Source organism: Cryptotermes secundus, unplaced genomic scaffold (genome assembly GCF_002891405.2).
Source record: "Cryptotermes secundus unplaced genomic scaffold, Csec_1.0 scaffold523, whole genome shotgun sequence".
Lineage (NCBI taxonomy): Eukaryota > Metazoa > Arthropoda > Insecta > Blattodea > Kalotermitidae > Cryptotermes > Cryptotermes secundus.
In genome coordinates, this window is record NW_019734360.1 from 529782 (window position 1) to 552416 (window position 22635).

The 22635-nt window shown below is 43.6% G+C and overlaps 1 protein-coding gene across 2 annotated transcripts in view; it reads left to right on the plus strand.

Annotated features, from left to right (window-relative positions):
- The window catches only part of LOC111868864, a 359329-nt gene that overhangs the window by 67952 nt on the left and 268742 nt on the right, over positions 1–22635 (plus strand). For both annotated transcript variants that reach the window (XM_023859902.2, XM_023859903.2), the window contains exon 2: positions 18201–18977. In XM_023859902.2, coding sequence (XP_023715670.1) covers positions 18922–18977 — 56 coding nt within the window. In that variant the 5' untranslated portion in view covers positions 18201–18921. The remainder of the gene's footprint in view (positions 1–18200; positions 18978–22635) is intronic.

The window sequence follows — 22635 nt, forward strand, 5'->3', positions numbered from 1 at the left end:
CTTTACCCTTGTTTTTTTTTTTTACAAATAATGCTGATGAAAATAAATAAAAAATATTGCTCTACAATCATTATTTAAAAACTATGAAAAGACAATATATTTATTCATTGAAAGAAGACTCAGAAGTTGTACTGGTTTATGGACGTAATAATGCAGGTTTGAAAAAACTCTCAAATTTTATCTGAACCGACAGGTGATTCAGCTGCCTTTATAAATGCTTCGTGTCTTCTAAAGTACGTACTCAGCTGTGAACAGCATTTTTCATTTTTCGATACGGATTAGCGAGGGTTTACTGTGCGTACTGTCAGATGTTGGAAAAACTGATGGATTTGAAAGGAGTTGAAAGGAAACTTCCCTGGCCTAACCTCGATACTACCCCAGCATTTTCTGGAGGTACTGAGGAAAGCCAAAACATATCTCAATCAGAATTGTAGGTGCTCCAGCCGATATAACTTATGACCCCTCTAATATAAGTCTGAATTGTTACTTGTATAACAACCTGTTCTGTAAGCACGCGTGGAGCTTTGCGCCCATTCCTCATATGTATTCGTGGTGCAGTGATTAATTAAGTACATGGACAGCCATACTTTACTTTACTGCATTGACAGGAATTAGCTGAAGTTTTTGTATGTATAAGCAGTCACAATGCCTATAAATTACTTACTTACTTACTCATGGAGCTGAGCCCTTCTGGAGGAGCTGCCAATTCTGCAGCTATTCAAGAATTTTCCGACATTTTACGGAAATCGAAGGTTCAATACCGTGTTCACAAGAGCCCTCCACTGGTCCCTGTCCTGAGCTAGATCAATCCAATCCATACCATCCCATCCTATCTCTCTAAGATCCATTCTAATATTGTGCACCCACCTACGCCTTGGTCTTCCCAGTGTTCTCTTTCCTTCTGGCTTTCCCACCAATATCCTATACGCATTCCTCGTCTCCCCCATTTGTGCTCCATGCCCTGCCCACCTCATCCTCCCTTACTTGATCATTCTAGTTATACTTGGAGAAGAGTAACTGGAAAAAAGTGTGAAGATTCACAAATTATTTTTTTCGTTTATATGGATTTACAAGGTTTGTTTGCAGCGATAATTCTGTTGGTATCAGACGAAATGATTGTCGTTTGAGTGAAATATAAGAATAAATAAGCTTATTAAAAAGATTTAAAACAGTGCAGGAGTAACAGAATTTGTTTCCCAGAATTAAGGAACGCCCTAGAGTGTGTAGGCTACTCTACTCAAAGCAAATTGAATTTGAACGCTTTTCTTCCTCAGCTTCATGCTAGCATATCGTTTAAAATGGATCACCCTGTATAAAAGAATGCCGTATGTATCTAATTTATTCTGAAACGTATGAACTTCCTGTTTCATCATTGCAGTAATAACAACTTTACAAATGTTGAGACGCTCCGAACACTATTGCCAACTTGTTCAATATTTCCAGGATCGTTGTTTGCATTGTATTCCCTTGTCTTCCTCTTCGACGTGGAGATGTGTGTTCTGTCAAGTTGTTTGCCGGATGCCTGTTTGAGCCGGTTCCTCGTAATATTTCAAACACCTGTGCAGCTAGCCGACAGGCCGGTCTAAAATATTCACGATAGCCGTCAACATTGAAGTTCATTTTTCGACCGCTCGGAAGCGCTGCTTCTTGGCGTACGTGACAATTCATTTCAATCTGTCATCTTAACGAATTACACAATAATGGCAAAGTCTCAGGTTCTTGAACCTGAGGTCAGCTATCTGGACTGAGACTTTCAGTGATTTACCTCAGTCTCTCCCCACAAGATTAACCTTCTTTCTTCCATATAATTCTCTCTTCACCGAGAAATTTGATAATGTTTCTGATTCGTAATAGGAAGGAGTTCAGATCGAATCCCAAGCAAGACACCCATTATCCGGATTGAAATTTTTCCCTGGTTTTATTAACTCTCACCAGACAAATGCCGGACTAGAACCGCAAATTAGGCCAGAGCCTCTCCTTACACTTACTTACTTACTTACTTACTCTTTGAGCTGAGCCCTTCTGGAGGAGCCGCCAATTGTGCAGCTACTTAAGAATTTCCCAGCTTTTTATGGAACCAGATGGTTCATTGCCGTGTTCACAACAGCCCTCCACTGGTCTCTATCCTGAGCCAGATCTATCCAATCCATACCGTCACATCCTATCTCTCTAAGATCCATTCTAATATTGTCCACCCACCTACGCCTTGGTCTCCTCTCCTTACACATCCTTTCAAATTCATTATTTGTTATTCTCTCTGCCATTAGACACCACGTAATTCGCGCTTTACAGATTGATATACTGACTGAGTAATTAAATAAATAAGTAAGTGAACTTTCCGTTTTCACCATTCACAGTCACTCCTCCATTCAGTGATTGTGTCAGCAGTGCAGCTGAGAGAGTGTATTTAAATAATCTTACATGCAACATACAATAGACCTAAGAGTCTATGCAAGTTATACCCGAAAACCCAAGACCTCTTCTCTTAAGTAAGACAGAAATTTCATGGATATGAACATCTCTGACGATGGTAGACAAGTTCAAGCTTCATATGTTTCTGGAGAGAACGCAGCTCTTCCCCGTACTTAACTAATTAAGCACTACACCATGAAGGCGTATGGGGGAGTGGATATATAGATCCATATTTTATTGACCACGGCACTAGCTGGAGGTGAGTTGTCAGCTTCACGCCCCGGCCCCTTTACCCCTGGGGAAAGGGCCTCCGGTACGTGTTGACCAGAGACAGTCTGGATGACGTGAAGAAGAAAAAATTCTGGATCCTTCCGGGACTCGAACTCCGACCCCTCAGTCGTCCAGCCCGTAGCCAGTCTCTATTCCGACTGTGCTATTCCGGGAACACGCGGTAGCGTATTTGGTTGAGGCACTATGCTGCAAGCTGGAAGATCGCGGGTTCGATTCCAGATGTCATTTGATTTTTCAACCGACCTAATCCTTCTAGCCCCACTATGGCCCTGGGGTAGACTCAGCCTCTAACAGAAATGAGTACCAGGAAACATCCTGGGGGTAAAGGGCAGCCGGCCAGTAAGGCTGACAACATCACCGCCATCTGTGAGCCGATTGTCTAGAAAGTGTGGGAGCCTCGACGTCTCACAACCGTATGGGCCTCGACGCCCTGTAACAGGGGCAGCTTTAACGTTACCTTTACCTCTTACACAGCCCTTCAGAAACTTACAACCTGAGAATGGAAGCAGGTCCAATTCCGGAACCCTTGATTTATTCTCTTCCGAGTAATAATAGACGAGGTAGAAAGCGCGGAAACCCCACTAATCCTAAAACAGATATCGTGCCTTATTATTTCTCAAATTTTGGAGTTGACGTTATAAAACATATTCTATCGTTATAAAAAAATCGCGATAGGTTTTACAGAAATTATGAATTGCACGTGGAGGCGTGTATACCCTCTTTCTCCAAAAATTCTAATACCGTTTTTTAACCAGCAGGATCTTTCTTTTCTGATGTGTTCATATCTTCAGAGAGATAGACCAGTTAACCCTTGCATGCACTTGCGGCCAGAATAAGTCAAGATACCTAATCGAAGTTCCTTGAGAGGTGGTGAGGCATTAATTTTGTAATATCCAAATATTTTATCTGAATAATTACGAACTCCACAACCCTGAATATTTTGCGCAGGAATTTATAGATATTCTGTATCTACATATATTTTTATTGTAGTGACACACTTGTAAACGGACTTTTATTCCCAAAGACAAATTTTCCATCATTTTAGATAAAAATTTTAATAACGTTTAGACTGTATTCATCAGATATGAATAAATAATGCAATAAAAGCTATCCTTGTAACAGGCCGTGGAGGCCTATAGGGTTGCGAGACGTCGAGGCTCTCACATTTTCTAGACAATCCGTTCACAGATGGCGGTGAGATTGTCAGGTTTACGCGCCGGCCGCTCTGTAACCCCAGTAAAATTCCTGGTACTCATTTCTGTTATAGAGGCTGAGTGGAACCCAGGGCCATAGTGCGGTTTGAAAGATAAGGTCAAGACTTCATCGGGAATCAAATCCGCGACCTTCCGGCTTGTAGCATAGAACTTCAACCAACTACGTTACCCGTGCCCCCTCCCCAAATATCAGGTCTATAGAGTTTTGCAGTTGTTCAGAAAAATGTGTGTTACTATGACAAAATTAATATCGCAGAGATAGGGCTTAATATCTCCCTTTAAGAATAATCGGCATTTCCGTAGACACGATCTTACTGTACCCGAGTTCTGATCAAAGCAAATTTTCTCATAGGAAGAAATGTGAAGTAACGGGGATGTCGAATTTTGAGGGATGCGCAGTATTTCAAAATTTGCCCATAAAGTGAGACTGTATTAATGTTGTGGCGTATAGACCCGTTGCTAAGCGATGACTTTTCATACAGCGCCCGTTGCTAGGTAACGCTCGCAACATGCACGCATGCAACAATAGAACAGCAGGGTTATGCAACCCGTTTCTAAGTAACGGCTAGGTAAACACTTTTCTGCGGCAACGAACACTGGCGCAAGAATAGAAAAACAGTGTTTTCTATGTGGTCCGCAAAAAGGAGTTAACAAGAAAACAATTAAATTCCCCATTTCAGTTGTCAATTGTGTAAATCTGTGTAGAGAAGACTAGGAGGTTGCGTGAAATGGTCACAAACCTGGAATCCATACAGTTGAGAGGTGGCAGTTGAGTGGAGCTCTGCAAGGGAGGCTGAGAAGACAATCTGAGAGCGGGAAGCTGAAGGATCTCCAGTTAGGAACCGTTGCCAGAAAACAGCTGATGAAGCTAAAACAAGCTGGAAAAAGACTTAGCGGGTACTGTGGTAAATTGTGAAGTGTGGAGATTCGCGTAATCGCTGTGATTGCTCGTAGTTCAGAATGTTTTGTGCTCCCATAGCTGGTCAATAAATCCATTCACTAATCCATACTCCGTTTATAGTCACACTCCAGAACATGTGACAGTATTTTCTTGTGTAGGATTTGAGGTTTTCACGGCGGTGACTATGAAGAAAGCAGTCTTCTGGGATTTGGCACCGTGTATATGTGGTGTTAACCGACGTTTCGGAGGAACGTATCGCCTCCATCTTCAGGGTAGAAGGAAAAATATAAGAAATCCGCAAGCGAAAAGACCTTGAGAACGGTAAAAGCAGACCCTGCTTGCGGATTTCTTATATTTTTCCTTCTACCCTGAAGATGGAGGCGATACGTTCCTCCGAAACGTCGGTTAACACCACATATACACGGTGCCAAATCCCAGAAGACTGCTTTATTCAATATTTTCTTATATCACACTATTTAAAATTCCCATGAAGTGCGACCGCACTAAATATATATAGTTCTTTTATCGTAAAAGCAGGTAGAAACTCTGATAACCACTGCCTAAGCAGTCTGTATGTAGTACAGTGTGTAGGGCTTTCAGCGTATCCTGCAGGAGGTGAGATTGAAAGGACAGCAAGCTGATACACAGAGCGACATTTCTTTGTTAGCGGCTGGCTGAATCCCGCCGAGCGACTGGCTCTCGTCAGCCGGGCAGGCAAGCACCTGGCTGCCGGGACACCTTGCCGCTGCGCCCCCGGCTAAGCATACCTGCTGCTGTAGGGAAACAAAAAGTGCGCTTTTCCAGAAAATGACAATCTACAAGTCCTTTGTTAACCTGCTAATTTGTATTCCCATAAAAACAACACTGACTATGACAGTCTGCGTATTAATATCATGACAGCTAATCGATTGATTAATGTATTAATCAATAAAAATAATTGCATCTGAACAGTGATCGTTATCAGTTAGATGGTTTTCACAGCAGTTGGTGTTCAGGTTGTGGACTTGTGAGTAGTGACACCTTGTTTTCCTGTAAATGGACACTAACATTTTGGAGGAAAATTCTACTTCCTTCTTCAGGGTAAAACGTCTGTTGGTATGAATAGGAAGAGATCTTAAGCTCGGTCTCCTGTTGTGTTTTATAATCATAAGATCATTTTGATTTCTTGAATTTTTACTTCCGTACTGATCATCAGCAAAACGTTTATAGATATTTAATATTTATCTACAACCACTGTATATTTCGACCTCTTAGGTCATATTCAAGTAAGGCAACTTCGGGAGTTCTAGTTATTAAATTACGGCAAATTTCGTCATTGTCAAGGAGGACGAGGTGGGCAGGGCATGTAGTACGAATGGGGGCGAAAAGGAATGCATATAGGATATTGGTGGGAAAGCCAGAAGGAAAGAACCACTGGGAAGACCAAGACGTAGGTGGGTGGACAATATTAAAATGGATCTTAGAGATGTATGATGGGATGGTATGAATTGGATTGATCAGGCTCAGGATAGGGACCAGTGGAGGGCTCTTGTGAACACGGTAATGAACCTTCGAGTTCCATAAAATTCTGGGAAATTCTTGAGTAGCTGCAGAATTGGCTGCTTCTCAAGAAGGGCTCAGCTCCATACGTAAGTAAGTAAGTAAGTACGGGCGTGGTGACACCGAGTCCACTTGGTACTTCGGTCGCTAATTGGCCTACTGTACCAGCCACGGATGGTACGAGTAGTAGATGATTATGAGTGTGGAGCAGTCGGTGGAATCATAATTGTCAGGGGAACCGAAGCACTCGGAGAAAACCTGTTCCAGTGTCACTTTGTCCACCACAAATCCCACATGACCTGACCTGAGCCGGGACCCTGGCCGCCGCAGTGGGAAGCCGGCGACTAACAGGCTGAACTATGACACGGCCTTGGTCGGGGGTAACTAAATGGGAGAATGGGAGAGATCGAAGAATGAATTTCAACCTGCTCTAATATAGACCTTTGTGCTACAAGCCGGAAGGTCGCGGGATCGAATCCCAATGAGATCATTATATTTTTTTCAATTGACCTAATCCTTTCAGCCACACTATGGCCCTGGGGTCGACTCAGCGCGACCGGCGCTGATGCTGGCAACCTTACCGACATCTGTGGGCCGATTGCCTAGAGAAAATGTGAGAGCCTCGACGTCTCACAGCCCTATGGGCCTCCACGTCCTGTTACAGGGCAGCTTTACTTTGCTTTACTTACTGTAGGCCTGCTGCGAAGTTAGCGAAATTGAATGGAGAAACGTTTGAATGACAGGCAGGCCTGAGATAGCCTGACGTTCTTGTAGCGCTCAAATATTAATGTGCCTTGTTTCATCAACGTATCATGCGCCATCCAACATGTAGGCCTAATCAGGCCTGAAAGAGATTCACTGTCACGTGACAGTATACCTGTCTACGTTTCGACTCGCTGTATTTGTCATTAAGGTCATTCTACACGTGTGTTCATAACTTGAAGCGCCCCATCACACATTAACGGAAGGTTCAAGCCCTATATTTCACTTCTCCGCGTCATCCAGACCGGCTCTGGGGCGTACCAATTCTCCTATCCAATGGATACCGGGGGCTCTTTCCCTGGAGGTAATGTGGCCTGGGCGTGAAGCTGACCACTCAACTACAACTAGTGCCGAGGTCAGGAAAACTTAGATCCATACATCCACTCCCCCTACACCTTCATGGCGTTGTGCTTCATTAGTCGAGTATTATGCCATGAAAACGTATAGGGGAGTGGAGGTGTAGTTCCACCATTCTTGACCTCGGCATTAGAAGAAGGTGAATGGTCAGCTTCACGCCCTTATCGCTTTAACCACTGGGAAATTTATCAAAATTTCTTTCAAAACCAGTTTTATTTTTATAAGCAGTCATACGCTCCCATGTTGTTAGATTTTGTTACATGTGATTGAGGGCTGTCTTCATCTACTTTCTGTTCTAGTAATCAGATGCTTATAAACTAAGATATTTCAATTATGGGATTTATATTGTCTCTCATTAAACTAATTTTATCAACATAGGAGCTGGTGTGTTCAATTAAATTAAATTGTCATTCCTCTCGGGTTTATTCCCTTCTCACCTGAAGATGGAGGCAACAGATTTCTACGAAACATTGGTACCTGTCTACCAATGTACACGGTATAACACCCTAGATGACAATAAAAGAAAATTCTCCCTGTACCAGGCCGTGGAGGCCCATAGGATTATGAGATGTCGAGGCCCCCACATTTTCTAGACACTCGGCTCACAGATGGTGGTGAGGTTATCAGCCTTACGCACCGGCCGCTCTTTGCACCCCCAGGAAGATTCCTGGTACTCATTTCTGTTAGAGGCTGAGTCGACCCCAGGGCCATAGTGCGGCTGGAAGGATTAGGTCAATTGAAAAATCGAATGACCTCATCGGGAGTCGATCCCGCGACCTTGCGTCTTGCAGCCTAGTGCCTGAAGCAACTACGCTACCGCCTGACAGTAATCTCCGACAGGACTTGTATACCCATACACTAAATATTCTGTGAAGTTCTGTTCCTTTGTGTCCATTCCGACAACCCCCGCTGTTGAATCAGTTATTGCTTACCGTAGAAGTTAGCAAATAGAGGTACTTGTTTAGGCCCCTTTGGCCACAGGACGGGTCGTGTGTTTACGAATATGCTAGGAGGGCGTTACGTAAAGAAAGCTTAAATAATTTTGTGTTGTACTAGTCAGGAGGCCAGGCAGAATGCACGGTAGAAGTCTGCATGCCATTGACAGCGGGACCGATATTTCTATCTCATCCATTAAAACACTCCTGAATATTCTACCCCTTTCAATTGCAGACACTCACAGCAGTGGAGAATGAGTGGTCGGTGTAACATACGAGGTTCTCATGATGGTGATCATATGGATGTGACGCCATGTAATCTGGTGGATGTTTGACTGCGTTTTTTCGAGGTATAAGAATGGTAGGTATTTTTAAGGTGTTTTGGAAAAATATTCTGCCAGAAAAATAGGGGTAGAAGAGTACTTTGTATATTTATTTGTTAACTTATTGATGACTTATACCGACCGAGCGACCGCCGCTTATTGTCGAAGTTAGTGCTAACTTTTGCGGATAGAGGGTGTCGCCTGATCAGCGCAACCAATCCCCACGGACGTTGATCTCGGTTTCTAGACCGGAGCCGCTACTTTCCATTCAACTAGCTCCTCATTTATCCTCACGAGGCTGAGTGGACCCCGTTCCAGACCCACTACTTCTCAGAAAAATCTAGTAGCACCCGGAATCGAACTCGGTGCCTCTGGATCTATCCAAGAACTCTGACCATTAGACAACAGAGGCTGTCGGTATAGTTCGCTTGCGGACTACACGCCATGGATTTTTATATTATATTTATGAAGCCACCTATTTCGTAACCTTTCCAAGTATAAAAGAATTTATATGTTTCTCGAAGGTCTCCCATCATTATTAATTTCAGGATGCTGTATTAATTGATCAGGACCCGGGATAGCGCAGTCGGTGTAGCGACTGGCTATGGGCTGGACAGCCAAGGGGTCGGAGTTCGAGTTCCGGTAGGGTCAAGAATTTGCTCTTCTACATGTCTTCCAGACTGTCTCTGAGGTCCACTAAACCTTCTGTCCAATGGGTACCGTGGACGCTTTCCCCGGGGGTTAAGCTGCCGGGACGTGAAGCTGACCACTCACCTCCAGATAGTTTCGAGGTCAAGACAATGTGGAACTATACATCCACTCCCCCGTATGCCTTTATGGCGTAGTGCCTAATTAATTAAACACAGGGACAACTTAATTAATATAAAATGATATTAGTGGCACTCCCACTTCATAAATTCGTGCATCCGCCGTATTATTATAAAATTACTGATTTTAACCTATTAAAAGCTATCAGTTTCGGATATTGTCCAATGCTATAACGTTAATACTGCCACGTGTCTGAGTGACTATAGACGGGGTTTGGATTGATAATTAGATTTATTAAATATTTACAGATCGTAACTACAAATAACTATAGCGCTATCGCTAATTCACACACTCTACAATTCACTACAGCACGCACGAAGACTTCTCAACCACCTGCATCTTCACCAGCTGTCGCTTGGTAACGGCTTCCAACGCCGTAGCTTCCTCAGCTTCCGTGTTCACGTCTGTACTGGCTAGCGACTGTCTCAACCGCATAGAAAACTTCACTTCCAACAGTCCTATTGTTTCGTCACGCAGCTGTCGCACGGACCGCGTAGAAAACATATCCCCTGATTTACTCCATTGCTGCGTGTTAGGAATCTGTTTCCTAGCAACGGATCTACATGCTACAATGCTACTTTTCATGATAACTGGTCAAGTTGATAGAGGAAAGTGTGTTCCTCTGCTTAATTAACCACCAGACCATAGCTATATATGGAGAAGTGGAGACATAGCTCCACTTGTTTCTAACCTTGACATTAGATGGAGGTCTTCAGCTCGCGTATCGCCTATTTTACCGCCATTAAGAATAGCCCCTGATCGAAGATAGAAGGATGGATTGACCCCAGGGACAATCTTAACGTTATGAGCAGAAACATTTCTAGCCCCTGCGGGAATCCCGACCTGCTCTGACCACAGTCCGTCGTCATTTGATACGAAACTTGGAAACAAGCACTCGCGAAGGGCACAAGGGCAGTACCATTTCTAAGCTTTCATTCCTTGCTTAAGAATGAAGTAGGCTAATACAAATAGAACTACGGCTATTTTCATGAATTGCACTCGTGTCCTATTACCTTATTATGAATAAATTAAGCAAAGAATTGGCTGAGCATGTAGCTCGCACAGATGAGTTTTCGAGAAGCAGACATAGTTACATAGACCACTATTGTACTCGGCATTATTAACGTTAAGATTAAAGCAGTATGATCCTTGCTTTCTTCAACAAAACGTTTTTAGCCTGCTTTTTATATTTTGAAAAGAAATGAAAGTAGGCTAATGAAGTCACGATGCCCTGTGCTCGTGAATTACCCCTCCCCCCAATCAACTTCGGACTGTCTGAGAAAATTTTTATCAAAATTGGTATGTGTATCATGTCACCTGACCCATCTAAATGGCGTAAATCATAAAATCCTCACATCAGTCTGTGTATCCGTATGTGTATCCCCTTGTAGTTGCTACGCAACGGCTCATTAAAAACATTACCGCAGCAAAGAATACACAAGCAACAATAGAAAAGGTTTTGGATGAGTCCTTGACGTATCAAAGGACAGTAGACGATTAGGTCTTCTCAGAACTTCTTATTTTATAGAAGCTGCACTGTCACATAGTCTTGTGCCATCAGATTTGTTTCATGGTTGCACACCCTCAGGGCGATCCGTTGAGGGCTACTTGTTGCGGTGGCGTGTGCTTAATGCTACCCTTACTATAGCGGTGACCTGTCTCATACATAAAATTAAAGAACCTACACCCTGTTCAGTAATCATCGCGTTATCCGTCTTACATTGCACTTACGAAGGAATTATGCGCGGATTAAACTAGATGAAAGCCTGCTGACTTCGGTTTAGTATCTCTTGTCTTCCCGCCTGCTGTCAAAGGGCGTAGAGATTTTACCCGTTGTTTTGATCTCACACTAATTTTTCTTATTGCTAGTTGGGTGGGACTAAGTCCCTTGTACTGCGGCCACTTCTGGCCTGTTGTACCAGCCCCAGATGATAGGTGAGGGTGATTGTGGAGCAATTGGTGGAATGAAGATTGGCAGGGGAAACCGAAGTACTCGGAGAAAACCTGCCCCAACGCCACTTTGCCCACCTCAAATCTCACTTGACCAGACCCGGGTTCGAACCCGGGCCGCCGCGGTGGGATCTCACACTAAGGGAATAAAATTTCGTTCATTCATTTTAGTTCCGAGTGGTGCACACAAGTGGTCAATATAACCAATCTTCTAATCCGTACCCCGTCTATGGTCACACCCCTAAACCGTGACAATATAATGTACGGCGCAATAGGGCCTATTACCACACCGCCGTCTGGAAGCCGATTTTCTAGAAAATGTGTGAACCTCGACGTCTCACAATCTTATGGGCCCCCACGGCCTGTTACAGAGATCTCTTTAAAATGTAAGATTTGAGGCTTTCACGGCTGTGACTATGAAGAAAGCAGTCTTCTGGGATTGGCCACCGTGTATATGTGGTGTATATACACGGTGCCAAATCCCAGAAGACTGCTTTCTTCATCTCTTTAAAACTCCGTGGCCTGTAGTCCGCAAGCGAACTATTACGACCGAGCGACCGCCGCTTGTCGGCGAAGTTAGTGCCAACTTTAGCGGGTAGAGGGTGTCGCGCGGTCAGCGCAACGAAGGCCCACGGCCGTTAATTTCGGTTTTCTGAACCGGAAAAGGGGATAGCCCTACCTTTATATTTTACGGGGCCTTACGTGTTGTGTTGTGTACAGGTAATTTCAGCGCCGTGGGTAGGAGCGCTTCCTGTTTTATTTGTGGAGTGGGATTTTTGGTTAACTAATAATAGTACACTATACTTCGAGTATAATACTGTGTTCTTTTTTATTCGGACTCCATGGTGTTGGGCGAAAGTTCATCCACGGCGCCGGATCGCAGAAGACGTGTAGTAACTTATTCTTTTTAATCACTGCTGTGAGAACCTGATATGCAAAATGTGCTTACATTTGTCAAAATTTGGTTTAACTTTTATCTCGCAGTTTTAATCCGACACAACACAACCTCTGCAGTTGCTACGAATGGGTAGACGGTTATAACAAAATATGTTACTGTCATCTTGTAAAATCTTAAGGACAAATTTTATTACCGTAATTATCTCTCCATCCCCCCCCCCCTCACGTTTTCTTGTTCCCTCTTTGGAGCCTAGTGTATCCGTGAAACTCTTTGTTCCACTCAGTTTCATAATAATAAGAGATTCGGTAGGACTCCTTGGACGGGGATCAGCCCTGTCACAAGGCCTCTACCTACACACAGAACAACATAAACACAGCATTAACACACGCAGACATCCATGCCATGAGTTGGATTCGAACCCAAGATCCCGTGTTCGAGCGAGCGAAGACAGTTCATGTCCTTAGACCGCGCTTCCACTGTGATCGGCTGTTACCGCAGTTAGTAAGCGTTAAATATGGTCAAGTGGGACAAAGTGGCGCTGGGGAAGGTTTTCTCCAAGTACTTCGGGTTCCCCTGCCAATCTTCATTCCACCAATTGCTCCACAATCACCCTCACCTATCATCTGGGGCTGGTACAATAGGCCAGAAGTGGCCACAGTACAAGGGACTTAGTCGCACCCCACTAGCAATAAAGAAAACGTTAACTATAGAAGTAGTTCATCACGCATAGCTCAGTCGGTATAGCGACGGGCTGCCGGCTTGACGGCCCGGTTTCTGATCCCAGCAGGGACAAGGTTTTCCTCTTCTCCACAGAGACAAATCAGCCTCCGATGTAATGGGTATATTTTCTCTGAGGCAAAGCGGCAGAGACGTGAAGCTGACAAGTCACTTCCATCTAGTGCCAAAGCCAATAATGGTGGACTTATACTTCCATTCCCTCATACGTCTTCATGGTACAGTGCTTAATTAATTAAGCTCAGGAACAACTTCACTTTTTACCAGTTCGTCTAGCAATAGAAGCAATAAAAATGTTTTTAAGTTACGATTATTACAGATTTACATTTTTTAATATTAAATTTTGTTTCTTGCGAGAGACTTGCTTTATTTAATCGTGACAAGGAAAGTTTGAAAGATATGGTTATTGCTTCGGACATATAAAACGACTTCTGGCCAGTAAGCGTGCCTCCCAGCGTTTTGCATAATAAACTTTCTTAGTCCGAAAAAGGAAAAAGACTTGGTCTCAGAACGGCAATAATTTGCATCACATTTGAAACTAAAAGATTTGTACTTAAATTCCGTTTGACAACCAAGTAAAAAGAAATTTAATTGATGCCCCGTTATTAAGTACAATATAACCCGACTTGAAATTGTTTCACACATTCTGCGATTTTCTTTCAGTTTCTATAAATTTCCAGTCACAGATTTGCAACATTTGGAAATCTGACCCTCGTTTGTAGCCTGTAGGCCTAGCACGTTAAACTTAAAATGATCCAATCACTGGAAAACCTTCTTCTGACAGATATCGTGGGGTACGCATTGTCACGTATCCTGGTAACGCGACAAATACGTGATTCGTGGGTTCCGGATTAGATGAATCGATTTATTGGACAATCACCATGAGTATCTACAAACACTTCAAAAGGTTACTGGAGCAGTGACACACAAAGTCTTCAACACTTCCACAATTAAATGTTCTCTGTACGAATTCGGTGAGCAGGTCTGTACCCAGTCTCCTCTCGGACTGGGCTTCTGCTGCTCGGTAAGTCTCTATAGTGTACATCTTGTAGTCTACCTCTCCCTGAGGTAGGTTTTGGTAGAACCGTATCCAAGGGTTCCTACTTCGCGTATGTCTTTCATTGTGAACAGCTTTCACCTAGCCGTTGTAACAGAAAGGTTTCTGTATGCGTTACCTACGAATCGATGTCTGTCATAACCTCGGAGACGCGTTTCGTTAAGCCGTTTCCTAGCAATGGATTTACATGTCACAATATATATAGGCTTGAAGTAAAGCTGTCCCTATACTTAATTAAGCGCTACGCCTTGGGGACATAAGAGGGAGTTGAGGTTTAACTAGGCCCATCTTAACCTCGTCGCTAAGTGTTGATGAGTTCAGATTCAAGCCTCGTTTGCTCTACCCCAGGAAGAGATGGCTGATGGGGGGGACCAGGTCCGGGGTATAGACGAGACGAAGATGGGAAAATTCCCTTACTCTCGCTGCAAATGGATCCCTGGTTCCACAGCGGTCCAACCCGTGATACAGTTCTTGTGTTTAAATGCTTGTATCGGCCTTTGTGCGGACAGAAGCCGGCATCTTGTGCTACTGTATTTGCTTAGGCCCGTAAGTTTTCATTTCATATTCCTCTTTCTTCCTCTTGCGCAATTAAATATAAGCACACACACAACTGATTCCTGTCCTTCAGGTGAACGCGCCAGAGAAAAATTGCAGTTTTGTATAAAACACCTCCAATTGTTTTGATTTGATTTCTGTAATTCATGAACGGTAACTCGAGTTCGTGCTATGTCTCAACACCGATTTCTTGTTTAACGACGCTGTCGATAACGTAGGCTCCAGGCATATAGCGTCGAATGTTAGAATAATTCATGAGTTAGTGATTAGAAGTGATCTAACGAGCCAAATATTGCTACATCGGAACTGGACTGGAGCGACTGAAGGAAGCCATGAAAATCCGGTCGGGATAGCACATCTCGCGCCCACATTTGAAACTGGGCAATATGAAGGAAGGGCACTAAACACTCGTCCATGGGGTTAGGCCAGAATTTTATTTGGTATGCCTAAGTAAGAGAAGAAATGAAAGTTAGACGGAGAACGAAATGCCCCTTACAGCACTCAGTTATGTTTTGGTATCGGATATAGAATGAAGTCTCGTAATTACGATCATCACGTGCCGAAACATGTAGCCTTCATTTTATGTCTCATATATCATTATGTAATTGTAGTTTGACGAAAACGTACAGGAGAGACGCCGAATATGAGATACTTTTCTTTAACAGTAAAAGATATAGTTGTCTCTGTGCTTAACTAATCAAGCACTACGCCATCAAGGCGTATGGGGGAATGGATGTATAGACCCACATTTTCTTTACGTCGGCACTAGCTGGAGGTGAGTCGTCAGCTTCACGCCCCGACCTCTTTACCTCCGGGGAAAGGGTCCCTGGTACCCATTGGATAGAAGGCTAGGTAGGACATCAAAATCGGTCTAGACGACATGAAGAAGAGAAAATTCTCGACCCTAATGGGGCAAGAACTCCGACCGCTCGGTCGTCCAGCGCGTAGCCAGTCGCTATACTGATTGCGCTAGCACGGCGCCCATCTTTAACAGTTAATTAATTAATATATAAGGAGTGTTCGCCTGCTTTCTTTGATACGGCACAAATTGAATAGAAAACGAAAAAAAAAAAGCTGCTACACAGACACACAAGGTGACCTCGTAATCCGTTTGTTTTTTGCAAAATAAGGAATGTTGGTGTTAGATCGTAGAAGAAAGAACCCTTCATAACCTCCGCTGTGAGAACTTCAGATTCTACATGGAATGAGAACCATGTACTGTGGTACATCGCCACCGAGGTTTCGTAGGAACATCATGTCTCCATCTACAGGGAAGAAGAGTGACTATTCAGAAAGAAGAGGCAGTAGGTTACTCCGAAACATAATAACTATCTAACATACTGGTGTATTTCAGATCACAGAGGAAAATAATTTTCTTTGAATTAAGTTACATTTTTTCCTTCAAATGCCACAGTTTCGAACACTCATCTTCCGTCTATGTAAGCAAGTGAATATTAATTCGGCTTGAGAATTACGTAGCACAAAATATAATCTTTTAAGAAACATATTGTGGTATATCTGCTGAAAGCGGGAACTGTGAAACCAGAGAAACAGCCGTTGCTAGCGAACAGCTCTGAAACAACATTCGTTTCTAGGCAACGGCTCGATAAACACGTTCCAGCGGCAACAGATATGCATGCAAAAATGGAGGTACTTTTGGGAACGGTGTTTTCTATTCAGTCCGTACAAAGGTTTTATAAGGAAGATAATCGGGACAACCGAATCAGTTCTGTACGAAAGTCTGTGAAGAAAGGAGGTAGTTTGAAGGGAGCATCCATTCAGAAAGGACTTGAGTGCGTGAATCTGAAGAATCTCCACTGTTATAAACCGTTGCCAAGTAACGGCAGGTGAAGACAAGAGAGGCTGGAAAAATATAGAGGGTGCTGTGGCGATTTGCGAATTGTGGAAATTGACGATAGCGCCGTAATTGCTTGTAGTGCCGAATCGTGTGTATAAGTGGACACTAAATCGAATATCCAACACCAAANCTCTTAATATATAAACACTCTCATAGTATCACTTTAATTCGACGCTGTATGACCTGAGAATTTATTTGCCTGAAGCATAGTTATATGGGTCCTAAATTACTTCTTTTATAAAATAGCGCAACATTTTCCTGATGCTACGTTTATACACCTACCCTCATGACGTATAAACCGAGGCCTCACAGACGTCAATATAATCCCACTTTATTTCATCCCCCCCCCCTACACGGTCGGAACAACTTTGCTGACTGAGGCCACAGTCGATTGAGGAATTCGACATGAAAAGAACCCCATCAATTGGTAACGGAGGCCCATGTTGTGACGTAACTTAACGTGAGCGCGCCCTTAAGCAGCCTGCAAATTCAGGTCTGTTTGTGCAGATTTTACAGTACGTTGAGTGTAAAGTTTTCTGCCTGTCTGGTACAAAGAACAGTTAAAAAAAATCATTTCTGGCCCCCTTAAAGCCTACATATTTACCAGATATTTAATAATTATCAATCGACAAAACTTGGTTCCTTCTCTGGACGTATTTTGGGAACTAAGTTTACATAAGTTGCATTCTGTCACTATTTAACATCCGTTTTTTAGTTCTGCTAGATAAAACATAATTTAATGGAGAATCAGGCATATGGAGATTATATCCTCTTAATTCTGACATGGTATTAATGAGGGGCAGGCGGTAGCGTAGTTGGTTGAGGCACCATGCTACAAACCGCAAGATCGCGAGTTCGATCCCCGTAGAGATTATTGGATTTTTCAACTGACCTAATCCTTCCAGCTGCGCTATGGCTCTGGGGTCGACTGTGAAATGAGTACCAATAATCTTACTGGGGGCAAAGAACGGCCGGCGCGGAAGGCTGACAACCTCACAAACATCTGTGAGCCAATTGTCTAGAGAATGTGGGGGCTTTGACGTCTCATAACCCTGTGGGCCTCCACTCTCTCTTACTGGGATAACTTCACCTGTATTTACTTTACATGGTATTAATAAATATTTAAACCAAATTAAATGTTAAGCCTATTTAAGTGGGTTTCCTGGTACCATTTGACTACAACAGTCGACCCACATCCTCTCAGCGGCTTTTGTGCTACAGGTTCTGAACCTCTAGTGGTGGTTTGTGTACTCCTCGCAATTTTGTTTGACGTTAATGTCAATAGCTCAGACCACATTGAGTCAAGTAATTTTATGATCGTGAATACTGACTTGGAAATAGAAGGCAGTGGTCATGGTCTAATTTAAGGCATTTGCCTAAAACTATGGAAAACCAAGAAAAAAACCCTCAGTCAGGATACTCGGTGTCCTGACCTAGATTCGAACCGGACACAACAAGCGTGCCGTGCGAATCGCAAGGTAAACAAAGAGAAGTGCGGCGATTTACCGCCAGGCAGCGCCATGATCTGGGAATAGCGCGCTAGCAACTGTCATACAGCTCACATTACTGTTTTCTTGCTCCGCAGGAACTGGCCGTGCTCACAAGTACCGAATTTTGTTATGGCCCTTAGAACCGTCAAATCTACCATCCAGACAGTGCACAGTTTCCAAGTGACACCGTAGGCCGGCCCTTTCTCGCCCCACCGCCTTTGTTCGCAACCAGTTCGCTCGCTGCCATTGTTATTCTAATGACGTAGTAAGTCTCCCATTGGCGAGTGATATCTTGGCGGGAGGCGTGGCTACAGCTATGGTGTTAGGAGTGGGGATGCTAGTTTGCTGTTGGCGAGCGTCTGGACACACACACGATACATACGCTGTAGTGGAGTCATCCGTCAATCAAGTGGTGAGTGTGCAGTGAGTGTGTGAGTGTGTAACAATAGATAATATTTTTGTGAGCCAGTGTGGATTCATTCCGTGTGAACGCGAGACATGGCGTAGAGACCGCCGCTAGCACAGCTACAGCCTGTCTGTGTACACCTGCAATCCCCGAACTGCGCTGTTTCCTCTAAGCCGTTTCGCCGTAGCACCGTCATCACGGAGTTCATAGCTGTGAGCCAATGCAATTCCGTTTGCAGCCTACCCCAGCAGCAGCAGGTGACAAGTCCCTCGTGCTCCGCCGCTGCTGCTGCCGCCGCCGCCGCCGCTGCTGCCGCGGCCGCCGCGGTGTTTGGAGGTGAACTGCCAGCAGTGGCCACCCCCACGCCAACCCCTATAGCCGCAGGCACCGCAACGACCAACCCTCACATCATGAATCAGCTTGGTACCGTGTACGCCACAAAGCGAAGGAGACGAAACGGCAAGAGGTAAGACACGTGTTTGTTGCATGTCTGCGTCACGCGTGAAGTTGTGTGCGTGTGTGACAACGTTACATGAATGTGTCGCACGCGTAATGATGTTTACATGTTCAATACACGCTTTGCACGGCAAGTTAGAGCCGCAAAACTTCATTGTAAAGAAGTATCAGTAGTCCTGAACTATTTTCTGAGCAATGTTGGTGAATTGGACGGGCAATAACATGATTTAGACGGTTGTTACTTGCAAGCGTATCGATTAACAATTTAATCGAATAAAATTATTCTCTACGATAACAGTGAACAAGTGTATCTAATTTAGAGGAGGATTATAGTGGAAAAGACCACTAAAAATTGGTTACAGAACGCTTCATAGCAGTCCGCAGGGCCTAGATTTTATTCCTCATCTAAAAGTAAGAGGACACTGCACAGTTACTAGACCTACACATCAAGACTGTGTCACATGACCGAAGTGCGTTGTATAGTGTTTAGTTGGCAGAAATCGTCTGTTCCCGTGTGAATTTACGTAAAAAATGTATCAAATTTGAAGATTATAATCCTCTGGAATGTGACGTCGTGTAGTCTGATGGAAGTTTAGAGACGTTTCGAAGGAATTTATTGTCTCCATCTTCAGGGTTAGAGAGTAATTTAACCGAGGAACTAGCAAGAAGTGATCAACGCGCAGAGTACCACTATTTGCAGTACGCTTCGTTGGATTCCTCTCGACTCTGAAGTGGAGGCGCTATTCCTCCGAAAATTCGGTAAAATTCTACCGGACCACACGGCGTCACATCCTAAAAGAGAGTACTCTTGAAAGTCACAGCCATAAGAAGCTGACAGGCAAATCCGATACATGTTAAAGGTTAAAGTGCAGGATCTGTTCCAGTTGAAGATGGAAAAAACGTATAGCTTCCTCAGTCCTTTAGCTAAGTTCATGGAGCTGTGCAGCTACTCAAGAACTTCCCAGCATTTTATGGAACTCGACGGTTCATTACCGTGTTCACAAGAGCTCTCCGCTGGTTCCTCTCCTGAACCAGATCTATCCCATCCATACCAGCCCATCCTATTTAAGATACATTTTAATACTTTCCCGCACCTGCGTCTTGGTCTTCCTAGTGGTCTCTTTCCTTTTGGCTTTCCCACAAAACCTTACATGCAATCTTGTTCTTCCGCATTCGTACTAGCTGCTTTCTTTAAAGTTGTTCCTGTGTTTAACTAATTAAGCCCTACGCCATGAAGACGTATGGGGAATGGATGTATAGATCCTTATTTTCTTGACCTCGGCACTAGTTGCAGGTGAGTGTTAAACTTCAAGCCCTGGTTGATTTACCCCTCTGGAAAGAGCCCACGGTACCCATTTTGTTGGAGGCTGGGTGGACCCCAGAGCCGGTTTGGACGACGTTGAGAAGAGAAGAATTTTGACCCTAACGGTACTCGAACTCCGACCCCTCGAACTGCTAAATATATGTAGAGACTTATTGGTGTTCATGACTTAGACATGTACCATCCTTCACACTTCTTTATAACCACGGTAGAGTAGAGTTGTGAATCATGGCACAGAGCCCCTCGGCGGCACGCGGATGACCATTCACATGATATATTCTTCCCGCTAACCTCCGCCCCCCGGCCCCTTCTCGTCTTACACCAAAATAAGATGTCAACATGCAAAGGTGCATGTGAAGAAGTAATAGGCATCGTGTGTATGACAGTGTGAGCATGCGAGCGAGTCGAGGCAACACACCCACATCTCACGCTGCCCCCACAGAGATCAGGTGCCGCCGCCGCCGCCGAGCGTTTCCTTACATTCACCTTCTTGGTTCGACATAATTAAATGTTGCCTATATTGATAGTCACTCGTTTCTTTTTCCCTCGATTCAAATTCAGGTTCGGTAAAAAAAACGCGTGTGAACGGTCCATGGTTTTGCTTGCTCACGTGCTTCACACTTGTTTCCTGGTTAGCTTATTTTTCGACCCTGAAGATGGAGGCGATATATTTCTCTGAAACGTCGTTTGACTTTCAACGGACTGCACGGAGTTATATCCCAGTAGAGAACTCGTCAGGTTTCGCGCAGTTAGGACTTAGTAGCGGCTCGGACTGTTGCCTCTGTTAACGTCATTTTTTTGTGTTTTCCATGAATAACCAATATCGTCTAACTCACCGAGAGAGTTACTAGAGGTGTCGGGTTCGAATCTGGACCGAGACACCAACTATGGTGACTTGGAATTTTACCGCAGTTTTATCAGTCCCTTTAGGAGAATATCGGGATCTGATTTCGAAGTACGACACTACCGCTTCCTTCCACATCCCTGAGCTACAGACAGCGTCGGTTTGTAAGCCGTGATCCACAAAAGACTGAGTCTGAGGCTTATATTACGACCGATGGTCAGTCGGTCAGTCTGTCTAGGAATAAAGCACCCATCTGGGGCTCACAACCAGATATTTATTACTGTCAGACAGTTGTGGGTTTGTTGATGTGGGGCGCTCTGTCTGACGAGAGGACGGGTCTGTCGTTTACAATTGCTGCTGGCCCTCGCCAGTGCAGTCATTCTCGGGTCCAAGTCCCGTGGGACTCGTAACTGTATTTTACTGTCTCAGATTCGAGACTTCCCTCTTTGTCGCGTCTTACGACTCACAGGGCTACGGTGGAGCTATTCGAACCCGCCTCCACACGGGACTGAAAGACTAAATTTCTTCTAAATAATATATAAATATTCAGTTCGTACCTCACAGGAAACAGATTACATCTCCGCTACAAATACCAACCGGTTAATGCTGTTTAGGGAAAGAAACGCTTCTTGTTGTGAGAACCATACGAAACATATAAATACAAGCTGTGGGCAGAATGCAGAGTTTTATTGTGCTAAAGCAGATGGTGTATATGGAAACCATTGGGCTTTAAACAGTCAAGTAAACAAATAAAATAAACATAACATCTATCCTAGGATGAAGACGGGTGGTGTAGGAAATCCGATTCGATTTCTTGAAGTTTGGTAATGATTCTTTCTGTTCTTAGCTGACTAAACGAAAAAAAAAATTGGGCATATTTTGATTAAATTTTCTCATGAACTGATATTTGCAACACCTCCCAAGAGGTGAATTTGGTACCGTTTTAGAGTCCGGGGTTTCGTTTCTTCGAAAATTTGTTTGATGATATGCCTGTTCGCTAATACATTTTAAAAAAGGCAAAATTACATTTAATTTTGAACTGACACGTTGATTTTGCTGTAATACAGGATATAATTGATGTTGTTTCGTTGATTTAACAAAAATTAGGAACAGTCCTACCCCAGTAATTTTATCGGGTTCATAATTATCTTAGGCCTCACAATAATTGTTGATTTTTGACATGACTGAAGTTGAAGTATGTTTTCCGCTTGTGTTCATTTCAGCTTAAATTTAAATACTAAATAGAACCTATTGAAGTTACTGTGGACTCTGAAATGAGTATATTTACTTATGACAGCGTATTATAAATAATTTAGAACAAGTAAGTGTTATTTTATGAGTTCCAAAGCGTTGCAATAAAGATAAAAGAGTCGTCACTTTCGTAACCTATATTTTATGTGAGTACTTCATGTTTCACTATTCATTATCGCCCATTTCTCCTTCGAAACGTAACGCCTGAAAATATGTTAAGTCGGCCAGCAGTACCATTTAAATGTTAGACCA